The sequence below is a fragment of the Colias eurytheme genome, chromosome 17, assembly GCF_061535395.1.
Source record: "Colias eurytheme isolate Ceu_HAF_F1 chromosome 17, ilColEury1 Martin Lab GWU primary, whole genome shotgun sequence".
In the NCBI taxonomy this organism is placed as follows: Eukaryota; Metazoa; Arthropoda; class Insecta; order Lepidoptera; family Pieridae; genus Colias; species Colias eurytheme.
The window spans coordinates 3,192,856-3,205,372 of NC_142996.1; the positions used below are offsets into that span (position 1 = coordinate 3,192,856).

The following is a 12,517-nucleotide window of genomic DNA, read 5'->3' on the forward strand; positions in this document are numbered from 1 at the left end:
GCAGGATAAAACTAAAACATCCTGTTTGTCTCGTGTAAAACAAGTCAATTGATTGCAATACGCAATATTTTAACGTCGTTCTACAATTAATACTCAATCAATTAATGATGACTAAGAAATACAATAGCTTATTGTGCATTTAGTTTATTTTTGCCGACGATATCCTAATCGAAAGAAAACAGGTCGTTCTTAAACCACAGACGCATTAAATTCATTTGTTTATTTTGTTAGGTATTTATGTGTCAAGCAACTTACAGCAAAATCATCATGGGTCATACGATTTCACTTTCGATATCGTCGTATGTCATTGAGAAATTCTCTATTGAGCATCAAGGGAACAATGAAATCAAATTATGATTACAATGTATTAGAAAAAGTAGAGGTTAAAGTGAAGGTGTTCGTAGTGAATGTTTTGCAAGAACCAAACAATACACGACCGTGTGAAGGACTAATTCAAGGCGACCTTTCGAGCGCAATGAGTGACATTTAGTTGCCTATTATAGTCGCAACGCTATTAAGTTCATCGGTTGTCTCTTCTCGAACTAAAGACTGGGGGTCATGGTGCCAGAAAATAAAATCACCGAAGAATAGTTAATACATTTTATTTCATTTATATTAGGTACTTTATAACAATACTTTTAACAGTCTTAAAACGAACGACTTAGTGAGACGGTCGGCGGTCCACGCCGTGAGTCTATCTACAATATTTACAATTGGATCGGTCAGGCGCACGTGAGCGATATGAAGGCGCGCGGCACGGGGTTGGCGGGAGCGGTGAAACGCTGCACTCCGGAGCAGCCCGCGCCGCGCGCCACCGCCTCGAAGAACTGCCGCAAGTCGCTGACCGACCTCGTGGGCGGCGCCTGCAGGTCGTGGAGTGACGTAGCCCGCCGCGGCGTCTCGGCCACAGCCACCGGCCGCGCCAGCTGCTCGCTGCTCCGCGCCAAACTTCCACCGCTTTGTGACAGTGACTCGAACAACGCGCGTCGCTCTCGCACCGGGACGTACTTAGACGCTACTTCATGAGCATTTGGAGAACAAGACCTCGCTCGGTTCTCTAAGGACGCAGTCTTGCGCCTGGCCATTTCCATCGCGAATCTCCCTCTCTCCGCTCCACCGGCTGTCCCTTCCCAGCGTTTCAGGTATCGATGTCGTCCCAGTTCTGTGTCTGTGGACCTCGCCCGGGGAAGAGTGTGATGTTGGGGAGGGCTACCGTTCAATTTACTGCAATTGTTACATTTTATGACTTCCGCTTTACGTACAGGTGCATCTACAACGTCTATAGTTTTTAACGCGTCGAGAGAAAGGGATAGGTCGAGGCTGCGATCGGATGAAGAGTCGTAATCGTCGTCTTCTACGACGATGCCCTCGTCCGTTGCTGCTGGGGAGTGATCTCTCGGTAACTGAGTTTCAGACGCTGTTAGTAATCTTCTTCGCGCCCTGGGAGGCGGTCTGGGAGGACACATTGATGTGTTCATTTGAATTGTCTTTGGTTTGCGGTTAGATGTGTCTGCCGCTGGCAACACGTCCAAAAATCTCACTTGTGGTAATGGCGTCTGTCCTAAGATTTCTATGCAGAGTGCTCGCACCCATCGCGCGTATTCCGTCGCATTGCAAGCCTGTAACAAAGAAATACACACTCATCATTGATAATAATTAACTCGTTAAATTGTTGGCATGGGATGAATAATGTAGACGGCTATTTGAATATTTCCAACGGAAACGTTGAGAAAGGATGAGGGTGAACGAATTGTTAAGGGACAGAACTAGAATTGTACGCATGGAATGTAGAAAATAGTATCGTCACAACGTGTTTCATTTACGTATCAACACCTTCGCGCTCTAGCCCTTCTTATGGTAATGGGCCCATCAAAGGTCACGCACAAAGGGACGATGATTTACGGGTGTTGCGCTTTATTGAGGTCTATTTAAGGTAAATCGTGAGAAAGGCGAATGACGAAGGGGAACAAACGTCTTGAAGAGCATCTTATCTCATTGTGCTTGTCCCCATCATGTCAGAAACGTGAAATAGGATCCTAGACAAGATTTTTTTCTTAAAAAAATATTTTACCGGTTGTTATTAGCCTTACATACAAAGAAACTCATACATTACTTATTTTATTATAGAAATAGATAACTACATAATAATATTCATTAAATAAATTCAGATTTTCAGTTTAAACAGAAATGCACTAGCGTGAAAGGACGTCTACAGAGCAGAATAATAAGAAGTACGAATACCTAGAAACATGACCTCGATTATTGACATTTAAGTCAATCGTAAACTAATTTGGTTACGTGTTATCAATTAATAAGTAAACATATTATTACCATATGAATGGGCTGTGGTAATGACTCCGTTACAAATTTTTATCTTTAATTTATTTCTTATGTAACGAGTTAATGTACGAACGTTTTTAAATGTAGCTATTTACACTTTGGCTTACCTAAATACTTTTTAGAGAAAGTAAAGTTGATTATAATGTTACTTTAAAATTTTAATTAATAATAATATACAAGTTAGTATGTAATATTAAGTTGCATTCATTCAATATTGTATGTAAATCTAGTCACGCGGCTCTACGTGGCTCTACTCTGCGCAGAGTTTTTGTTTGTTTTTTTTACTACAGACCAGAAAAAATGTAAATTTCTAATAAAATTAAATTCAATTGCATTATTTACGTAGCCTTTGTCTAGACGAAACGTCATACCTACATTGTGTACCTACCTTGCAAATGGTGTCCCTTCGTCCAGCATACTCACCACAACTCACCATGGAATCCTGATATTTCATGAATGTCAAAAAACTGTTCTGAAATAGTGCTAAATAGTGCCCAAAGGAAAAAAATAGTGCTCTTGTACTTGCGAAGTTATAGCCATAGTTCGATGAGTATGCTGGACGAAGGTTTCGCCCAGCATACTCACCTCCGTCCGGAGAATCTGTATACGCTTCAAACATAATTCATACTTCAAAAAATAGTTCCCAAATAGTGCCAAACGGTGCCCAAAAAGAAAAAACAGTGCTCGAATAACTTCGGAGTTATAGGCTTCGTTCAGTGAGTATGCTGGGCGTAGGTTCTACGCCCAGCATACTCACCTCAGTGCGCGAATATCGAACGAGCTATAGGTATAATTTACGTCTCAAAAAATTGTGCTTGAAATAGTGCCCAATATCAGTCCAATTTTTGCTTGACTTTTGACTTAGAAAACCATTAAATTTTAATGTAAACTTCTACATACTAACGTAAAATGGGGTACAGTCGTCGACACATGTTTTTGGACAAAAATATTAAACTTTCTAATTGTAGACTTCATGTTATTGGAAATAATTATGGTATTTTCTCACATGTCAAAAACTTTCGATTAAATGTATTATTATATATTTTATAAATAATAATAAATGAATGAAACTTTAAGCGTAAATGAAGTCTATTACCACAGACTACTATTACTTCATTGCATTGTGTGTTTGTCTGAATAAAAACCAGTAGAATTGGAGGATAAAACCAGGCCTCCGCAGAAGTAGGTATATAAATAGGTATTTGAGATCCAATTAGATAAACAAACAAGTTACATTACGTTATTATGTGTGTACCTACCTACATCAAACCTTTAAAAAAGTAACTAAGTAGGTACTCATTTTTAAAACTTCTTAAGCATGTCCTTAATTTTAAGTGTACAGTGTCATATTCAACGAAAAAATGAACGTGTTTTTGTAAAAAACAACTCGCTTGCTACCTAGTTTTACAGTGCAATTAATGAATGAGTGTAAAATCAATTTAGTTAAATGCTACTATTATAAATTGAAATATACTTACTGATTTGGGTGCAGCTCCTATATTGATTACGTACTAGATACACAATTTTATATAGGTAAATAATGACATCACCAACACATTGTTTGGTTTTGCAACCCACTATGTAGTCAAACTCAAAAGCCGGCGTTATTATAATGATGTGCGACGAAGTAAACAAACAAAGAAACTGAGAAGCGCTTGTTCGTTTCGATTGCTTTGTGACACAAAATGGACCCTTATCACCTTCAAAATACAGATCAGTCTTGTCTAATAATCGTAAGATGTTAGGGCAGCGCCATCTAGTATTTAAACATAAACATATTCATTTGCGTCGCGGGCGCCGCGCGTCGTAAGCCCCATACCTATTGACCGTACGTGCATCCATTACTGCCACACTATATTGAACTTTATCACATGAGGAATACAGGTGAATTCCGTAAACGTTGTGGTACCGTCCTTGATCCGGAAAATGATTATTTTGAATAATTTTGTCAGTTGTAATGTAAGCATTAATAACAGTCCGTAAACGTTGTGGTACCGTCCTTGATCCGGAAAATGATTATTTTGAATAATTTTGTCAGTTGTAATGTAAGCATTAATAACAGCAATTTTATTTTTCATGCATGATTTACTTCATTTGATATCTTAATCCTTCAAGCGCCGTGATCTAGACAAAATATATAAAATCATTGTTCCTAGCTACCGGGGTCCCATGCGACGCGCGAAGGCTTAATCATATTATTATAAAGTATTATTAAAATAATGTGTAATTAATAATATTGCGATTCTAAAGTAAATACTCCCTTACATAGACAATTAATAATTTACACAAGACAAAAATTGTTAGAAAGAAAGTTAATAATATTGTATTCGACTGTACTCAATGTAATGTATGTAGAAGTTTACAATCAAATTTAATGGTTTTCTAGGTCAAAAGTCAAGCAAAAATTGGACTGATATTGGGCACTATTTCAAGCACAATTTTTTGAGACGTAAATTGTACCTATAGCTCGTTCGATATTCGCGCACTGAGGTGAGTATGCTGGGCGTAGAACCTACGCCCAGCATACTCACTGAACGAAGCCTGTAACTCCGAAGTTATTCGAGCACTGTTTTTTCTTTTTGGGCACCGTTTGGCACTATTTGGGAACTATTTTTTGAAGTATGAATTATGTTTGAAGCGTATACAGATTCTCCGGACGGAGGTGAGTATGCTGGGCGAAACCTTCGTCCAGCATACTCATCGAACTATGGCTATAACTTCGCAAGTACAAGAGCACTATTTTTTTCCTTTGGGCACTATTTAGCACTATTTCAGAACAGTTTTTTGACATTCATGAAATATCAGGATTGTAATACTCACCATGGTGAGTATGCTGGACGAAGGGACACTGCAAATGCTTGATTTGACTTTCAATACATTTATTCATCGGATAGTGTAATTGACACCTTAAAAAATAAACAAAGGTTGTTTAGAAGTCTGTCGATTTTAACACAACTGTAAAATTTATTAGGAAAAACTAGTTTTATTATACCAAATTGAATTGTTTTAGTCGATACTCGATACCAAAGAAATGACACTTTTAAATAAGTATTGAGATTTTAATTTATTTCATGTTTTAATACACTAATTAACAATTAATCATATAACATTGCGTAAAAAATAAAAATGAAGCAAAATTTGTTAACACTAAATTATGGGTTTTGAAATCGTTTGAAATAGTACAAAACAATGAAAAGATTGTTAATTACACATTATGCTGCATGACCTTTGATAATAATTTAATAACTGCTAACATTATCATTAGTGTAGGTACCGTACATATTTCAGTAGATTGTAAAATATATTATTATAATAATTATTATGTACAATATGGTTATAAGACATATAATGGTTAAAATATAAGACATAAAATGACCTATACCTACTGAATTTGATATTTTGGTTTTTTGGCATGCAAATGCTTTATGAGAAGACCACCAGAATTAAACTTAATATGAAACTAGCGGTCCGCCCTGGCTTCGCCCATCGTACAATAAAATAACAAAAAGATAAAGGGGGATCTCCATTTTATTATATAAATATACGCACATCTATTAGATAATATTATAGATGTGCGAATTATTTAAACAATATTGATGAATACAAAATTCTTTGTATAAAAATCACATTTTTAATTATCCATTTCAATAAATCAAAAAAGACGGAAATAAAAGACACGAAATGTTAAACTTTTACAAATACATATGACATAGCACTGGTTTCCATCGATATAACCGCTCAACGCTCGTGTATCTTATACCTTATAACAATACATATTGACGAAATAGCCGCCCCCGTCCGATTAGGGCCCTTCTGGCCTCCTCCACTCAAGCGACAGCTCAAGCCGAGGTTCATGGTCCCCGTCAAGGGGGGACGCCCTTGTGCATGTCGCTACCAGGGTGAACCTTCAGTTCACCCCCGCGTCCGCGTTAAAATGTAGAAGCCCTTCTGGCTAACATTGAGAGACACCACACAAAAAAAAAAAAAGAAATAGCCGCCTTTTCTAGCATTACTGCACACAATATACTATACGTATAGTAATTACTATTTATATAAAACTAGTACCTAATTAACTTTATTTAACCGTTCGTGTATCAACGCCTTATAACCAGACACAATACGATCAACGATACTCGATTCAACAGTTCACACGTGTTCCTTGCATTACGATATTATGTTTGAAATAAACGTCTCGTTCCTATAGCAATTATATTGTACTCGACATTATGACTACATCGCTTACTTATGTTACATCCGTTGAGAATGCAGATCATATCTATGGGACTCATTTAAGTTGGCTGATGTGCAAATTGCTCTGTTGTAAGTGTAATACAATATGTGATTAATAATGTGATTGTTTTAGGGTTGTGAGAAAGCTATTCAACTTTTTATTTAGTAGGAATTAACGCATGTTTAACTATAATACGTTTCGAATTTCGATAGTTATATTTAGCAACAAACAGTTTGGGGTTAAATTTAACTAATAATCGAATCTATTCAAAACATAGAGTCGATCTTTGTCGAAAGGAACAATAATTCTTGTCCCAATTTTGATCATGTGCTTCAATTAAAAACGCAACACATCCGTTTTTTGCCTTACTTTTAAATGCTTACACTAAGCACCTTATTTCAAACACTAGGCAGCAAATAATCACCTGAAACGTAGCGACCACAGCGTTATCCAGTAGCCGCGAGAGCTGGAAGGCATTCTGCAGATTAACAGCTGCTCGCAGGTGCAGGTGCCGGAGCGGCAACCTCGCGGCTGGGCGGCGGCGCGGCAACGTCCCATCCCGCCACGCAAGCAGACAGCCATCTCGGATCGCGCACCTCACCCAGGCCCATGATACGTCGTCGTCTTTGTAATACTGTCGGAGGACACCTGGGGGAAAATACTAGTGTTAGTCAATCTTTCCTCTTGGTTTACTTAAAGACTACTTGAGGAACTCGGGAAGTATTTCTGAATGATTCATGAGATTATAAAGATTTTTATCTTCTACCAATTATTTGGACAAGTTCATATTATATTGTTATTCTGCAAAATTTCATAAAAATATACGGATCCGTCTATTGAGTCATATTTCAGTATCAATGTGATGATATTCCCAGAGCAATACCTACGACTGACTAGTGACTACCATACTGGTTCTAAAATCAATACCTAGTTAGGTATTGTATTTTGCCGTCTTTCTATTCCACAATGCTTTTGCTTTTCAGAACATGTATCTACAAAAATTGCGTTCAAAATTTAATGTATGCTCATACCACCTAACACGTTCATTTTTGTACATGTTTATTTACATGAATCTTTTCTTGGTCATTTAGGTCAAGTAAAGATAAGCCATTTGCATAATATTCCAAATTAATAGTCTACAAGTTTATTGCATTCTCATTTGAGTTTAGATACACCAACAAAAGTATGATAGTTATGACTCATTTAAAGACTTGGCTATCTTTGCTTGTATACGGATTTCAATTATAAAAATACAATCATCTAACATGCGATACGATTTTTCAAATATTTCTTCTTTTTTTAATTTTAATCATATCATAAAGAGCGCGCTCGAAAGATGATACACTTAACTCTCTCAAACCATTTTGTTTCCAAACAACTCTTGTTATAGTTCATTGTTGCTTCAATAAATCCACATCGAAGTAACGTGTTACAACAGCACGACCCAATTTCGGTCAATTTTCGTCCGATAAACCTACTTTATCTTTAATAACAGACCGCACGCGATCCATAGCCGAAACATCAATATTTCCTACTCATAATTTACGCTTTGAAGAAACAGCTAACTTAAAAAAAACAACCGACAACGTGATGGTGCTACTTTAGCTTCTATTCTTACATTTATTCGGCTTATTTTAATGCATCTAGACTTTGAATTTGAGCATTTGCCGTGGTAAACCTAAGCAAAAAATTAAGGAACAATGTGTTATGACAAGAAACAAAATAATAATAGCCTACACTGCTGACTGCACCATGATGGTGCTACTTTGGATCTATAAAATAAACATTTAGTCGGGATATTTTTAATACAACTAGGCTTTTAATTTGAGCTTTAAACATTACCTTGGTAAGGTCAAGCATAACAACAACAACAAAACAAGGAAACAAAAAATTAAACAACAGATACCGTGATGGTGCTATTTTTGTTTCTATAGTTACATTTAATCGGCATAATATTTTAATGCATCGAAGTTTGAATTTGAGCAATTACCTTGGTAATATCAAGCACAAAATCAAGGAACCACAATAAGACAAAGGAAACAAAATTACTTCGCACAGACGCTTGTCGTCAGACTATTTTCGAGATAATGAAATTCGGAAGTTATTTACATAAGTTCGAAGGCAAAGTTGGCACTTAATTATAACGCGATATAAGCAACAAAGAAACATTTGAATTAAAATGTATTTCGTGGGCGTTGCGAAACAAGCATTGAGTCAGATGCAGATAATGTTGGGCGTTAACTCTTTTTACTTTTACAGATAATACCCATATCAAATTCTGTGTTGCGAAATAACAAGTATATATGGGTGAAAATGTATAGATTTTTAATAATCGAGCACTTAGATCCTGATGTGAATAGTGATTATAGAAATTTTCTTACAACTAATTACAGATGAATGAAAAGAAATATCTATATTTTGCTCAAATATGGTTAGCAAGATTAAAGTTGACTAGCAGATTAAAGACCCGGAAGATAATGGCTATAAGAACAGGACCTAGATTTACATAAAAGAAAACGACAGTTGCAGTGTTATTACCACTAATTCTTTACGATTATGTACTTACTGAAAATTATAATGGAACTAATGAATTCTATGGTATTTTCATGCTCATAATCGATTATAGTTGTCTTGCTACGAAAAAAATCATTAAGTACTTTTTTTAAGGAGAAATTTTTGAAATTACTAAAAAGAGAAGACAAACCTAACTAGAGTTAATTTATTAAAATGTATCATTCAAGTTGATCATAGGATCAGAATGAGCATAAGAAAAGACATGCACATTTTAGTTGGCTCCCATGACCTCCCAGAGATACATATATCACACTATCGGAAGGTCAGAGGATATCCTTTTGAACGGAATTTAAATATGTGGTCATTTACATATCTTTAATATGATTATGGTCATAGATATATGTTCGCAAAAGCATCAGCAATAACTTCTCCTTGAAGTGGAATCTCCTTGAATGTGTGAAATGTTTTATGCATTAATTTTGGTTAGATAATATTATTATAACATGTTGTGTATTGGGTATCTCCTGATCTCCAATGTTATTGGTAACAGTCATCAAAATTTTGGTACTACCACGTAGGTTGTATTCGTCTGTTGGTATGTTTTGTTTCGTAAGCCGTATTACTTAGAAAATTACAATCCTTTGCTAATTGTTAAAAATATACCTCACAAATGTGTTCGAACCAGGGTGAACCTACAGTTCAACCCCGCGTCCGCGTTAAAATGTAGAAGCCCTTCTGGCTAACATTGAGAGACACCACAAAAAAAAAAAAAATGTGTTCGACAAAGTATAAACTCAAGTAATATCATTTTTCATAACGATTAACTAGGGTTTATGTTAATAATATACAAACACGTTTAAATGCAATGGTAATTACCTGAATTTTTTTCGTGATCAGCAAATGCGTGACGTAAATCTGATACAAATGATGAATCATGTAATTATTGTTCAATGTTAATTGAGATTCAACACCTGGCATAAGACATTGCATAATTTGCATGTAGGTATTACCATCTTGTTTCGGATGTTGCTTTAGGGCCGATTTTTCAATGCTTGGATAAAACTTATTCGTCGAATAATGTATAAAACTACCATTTTAAAAACATATTCTAATTGACAGTTTACGTGACAGTTTAATATTATCGTGTATATATATATATATATACTTTATTGGACAGATAAGTTTTATCCAAGCATTGAAAAATCGGCCCTTAATAAGTAAACTACATGTAAACGTGTTAATTATCATAATTGGACTAATAAGAGCACTTCAGGGATTGGACAAAAAATTAGGTTATTATAATGAGGCTCTATATCTCATAATGAAAATATATTTTTATAAATAACTAGCGGTCCGCCCCGGCTTCGCCCGTGGTACATATTTACGTTTTCTCTACATAAGAACCATCCTCGTACTTCAAGGAATATAATAAAAAAGAATTATCGAAATCGGTTCAGCCGTTCTCAAGTTATGCGCTTACCAACACATTTTGGGATTCATTTTTATATTATAGAGAATTATCTATGTAAGGAAAATATTATGACGAAGATGTGAGTGAGGATATACCTATCTAGTTTATTTTTAGAATTGTATTTAAATGAAATTACTAGTTTATTTTTAGAATTGTATTCAAGTAAAATTAGTATTTAAATAGAATTGTATTTAAATAAACTTAAAAAAGACGACATGAATTTATTATGCTTTGTAAACGAAAATTACTACATGTAGGTAGGTACATAGGAAAAATCTGGATGATCAATTTAACTCAAAAACGCTCTAAATGAGAATTTCCTTAGTTTTTGGGAACATCGGTTACAAATTAATTGAAAAGTAAAAGGAACTAAAGTGTAGGTAGTGTTAGTATTCAAATTTAAGTCTTATTACAAAAAATATTGCAAAGTGTGAGAAAGTAATATTTAAATAGCTTGAACAATAGACAATTATAACGTTAATTTATTAATAAGCAGATAAACAGTTAGCGTCAACGTATTAATTTCATCCTTATTTTCATAATTATCAGAAACTAGGTAGCTTTCCGCCCGCGGCTTCGACCGCGCAGTCAAAGAAAAACCCGCATAGTTCCCGTTCCCGTGGGATTTCCGTGATAAAACCTATCCTATGTGCCGGGGTAAAAAGTAGCCTGTCCTTTCTCGGGTATCAAAATATCTCTATACCAAATTTCATGCAAATTGGTTCAATTGAGTAACAGACAGACAGACAGAGTTACTTTCGCATTTATTTCATTATTTCGAATACCTACGACTGAAATACGCAAAACAGAATGTTTTTTTTGTGGGGTTGGCTACAACATGTTTACCAATGGCTAAGAATATCTCAAGTGATGACTACAGTTACATACCTACCTAGCGTGAGAGTATTTAGTAACAATACACACGTTATTTAATATTATGTTCATTAAAACAACACTTGATTCTTTGATTCTTGATTGAAGTCTTTATTATAGCAACAACTTTGCAAAGTTCAAAATAAAAGGACAAATCGGAACTAGGTACCTATGGCGTTCTATTTACGTACTGATTATTTAGTTATCTGTGGATCTTTTATTTTCATCTGTCAATGGCAATGCCTACTAAATAATAGGCATAACATGTGATGAAGATGAAGGTTTTGAGGTCATTCCGCGTTTCGCTTTGTTTACCATTCCCCTAACAGATGTTCAACAATTATTATGTTAGTTATGCGGGTTCCAACTTCCAATTGACCCCTTTGGCCCTCATATAACGTCTAACAAATTAAAATTATTACCTACTTATCTGTTGCTAATTGCTATAAGTTTTTAAAACGAACGTCAAGAAATATAAGTTTTGATAGTTTTAGTTGATATGATAACTGGTTTTGAAATTGGCGAGTGTTTTAATAATATTACGCATTCTTCAAAATATAGAAAGTGGGTAGATGGGTAGATTATAAACATTGTGGTCAATGACCAGGATCACGAATCATAGTGGGTCAAACTGACATTTCATTAGATTTTCTTACAACATTAAGTTATCTTAACTATTTTGTTGGTATACTATGTGTTTATTAAAAAAACTGACCTGATATCCTAAGATTAGGATCAGCAGGCGTTGGCACGGGTCCCGGTGTCAATTCAGGGCGTAATTTTCGCAAACCGGCCACCACCCGCGGCGCCGGCGACTGCTCCCCCACAAGCATTGCCTGTCACCACAACATATTATTATCACAGAGAAACACTGCACTAAACATCTCAATAATCCACGATAATCACAATATTATTCAACAACAAACAGAAAAAAATCCAATAACTATGTCTATAAGTAACTGTCAAATTCGTTTTTAATTTTAAAAATTCGAAATAGTTCGTTATATCGCGCGCACTACATTGTCATTCGTTCACGCATCACGATTCGCTACTGGCTTGACAGACGGCATTTCCATGAATGAATGGCG

The 12,517-nt window shown here is 35.5% G+C and overlaps 1 protein-coding gene across 1 annotated transcript; it reads right to left on the reverse strand.

Annotated features, from left to right (window-relative positions):
* Positions 1-586: 586 nt before the first annotated feature.
* Positions 587-12,517, reverse strand: LOC149901103 (uncharacterized). Its single transcript, XM_090111442.1, has 3 exons — positions 12,145-12,517; positions 6,996-7,219; positions 587-1,619 (listed from the first exon to the last, which is right to left on the reverse strand). The coding sequence occupies exons 1-3, from the start codon at positions 12,260-12,262 to the stop codon at positions 723-725; spliced, it is 1,239 nt and encodes a 412-aa protein (XP_089967568.1). The 5' UTR covers positions 12,263-12,517; the 3' UTR covers positions 587-722.

Excerpts from the sequence above, each read along its gene's own strand:
- LOC149901103 (XM_090111442.1), bottom strand. The coding sequence starts at position 12,262 with ATGCTTGTGGGGGAGCAGTCGCCGGCGCCGCGGGTGGTGGCCGGTTTG. Across the intron at positions 7,220-12,144 it reads TCCTAATCTTAGGATATCAG|GTGTCCTCCGACAGTATTAC; the intron begins GTCAGTTTTTTT and ends ATTTTCCCCCAG. Across the intron at positions 1,620-6,995 it reads CTGTGGTCGCTACGTTTCAG|GCTTGCAATGCGACGGAATA; the intron begins GTGATTATTTGC and ends TCTTTGTTACAG.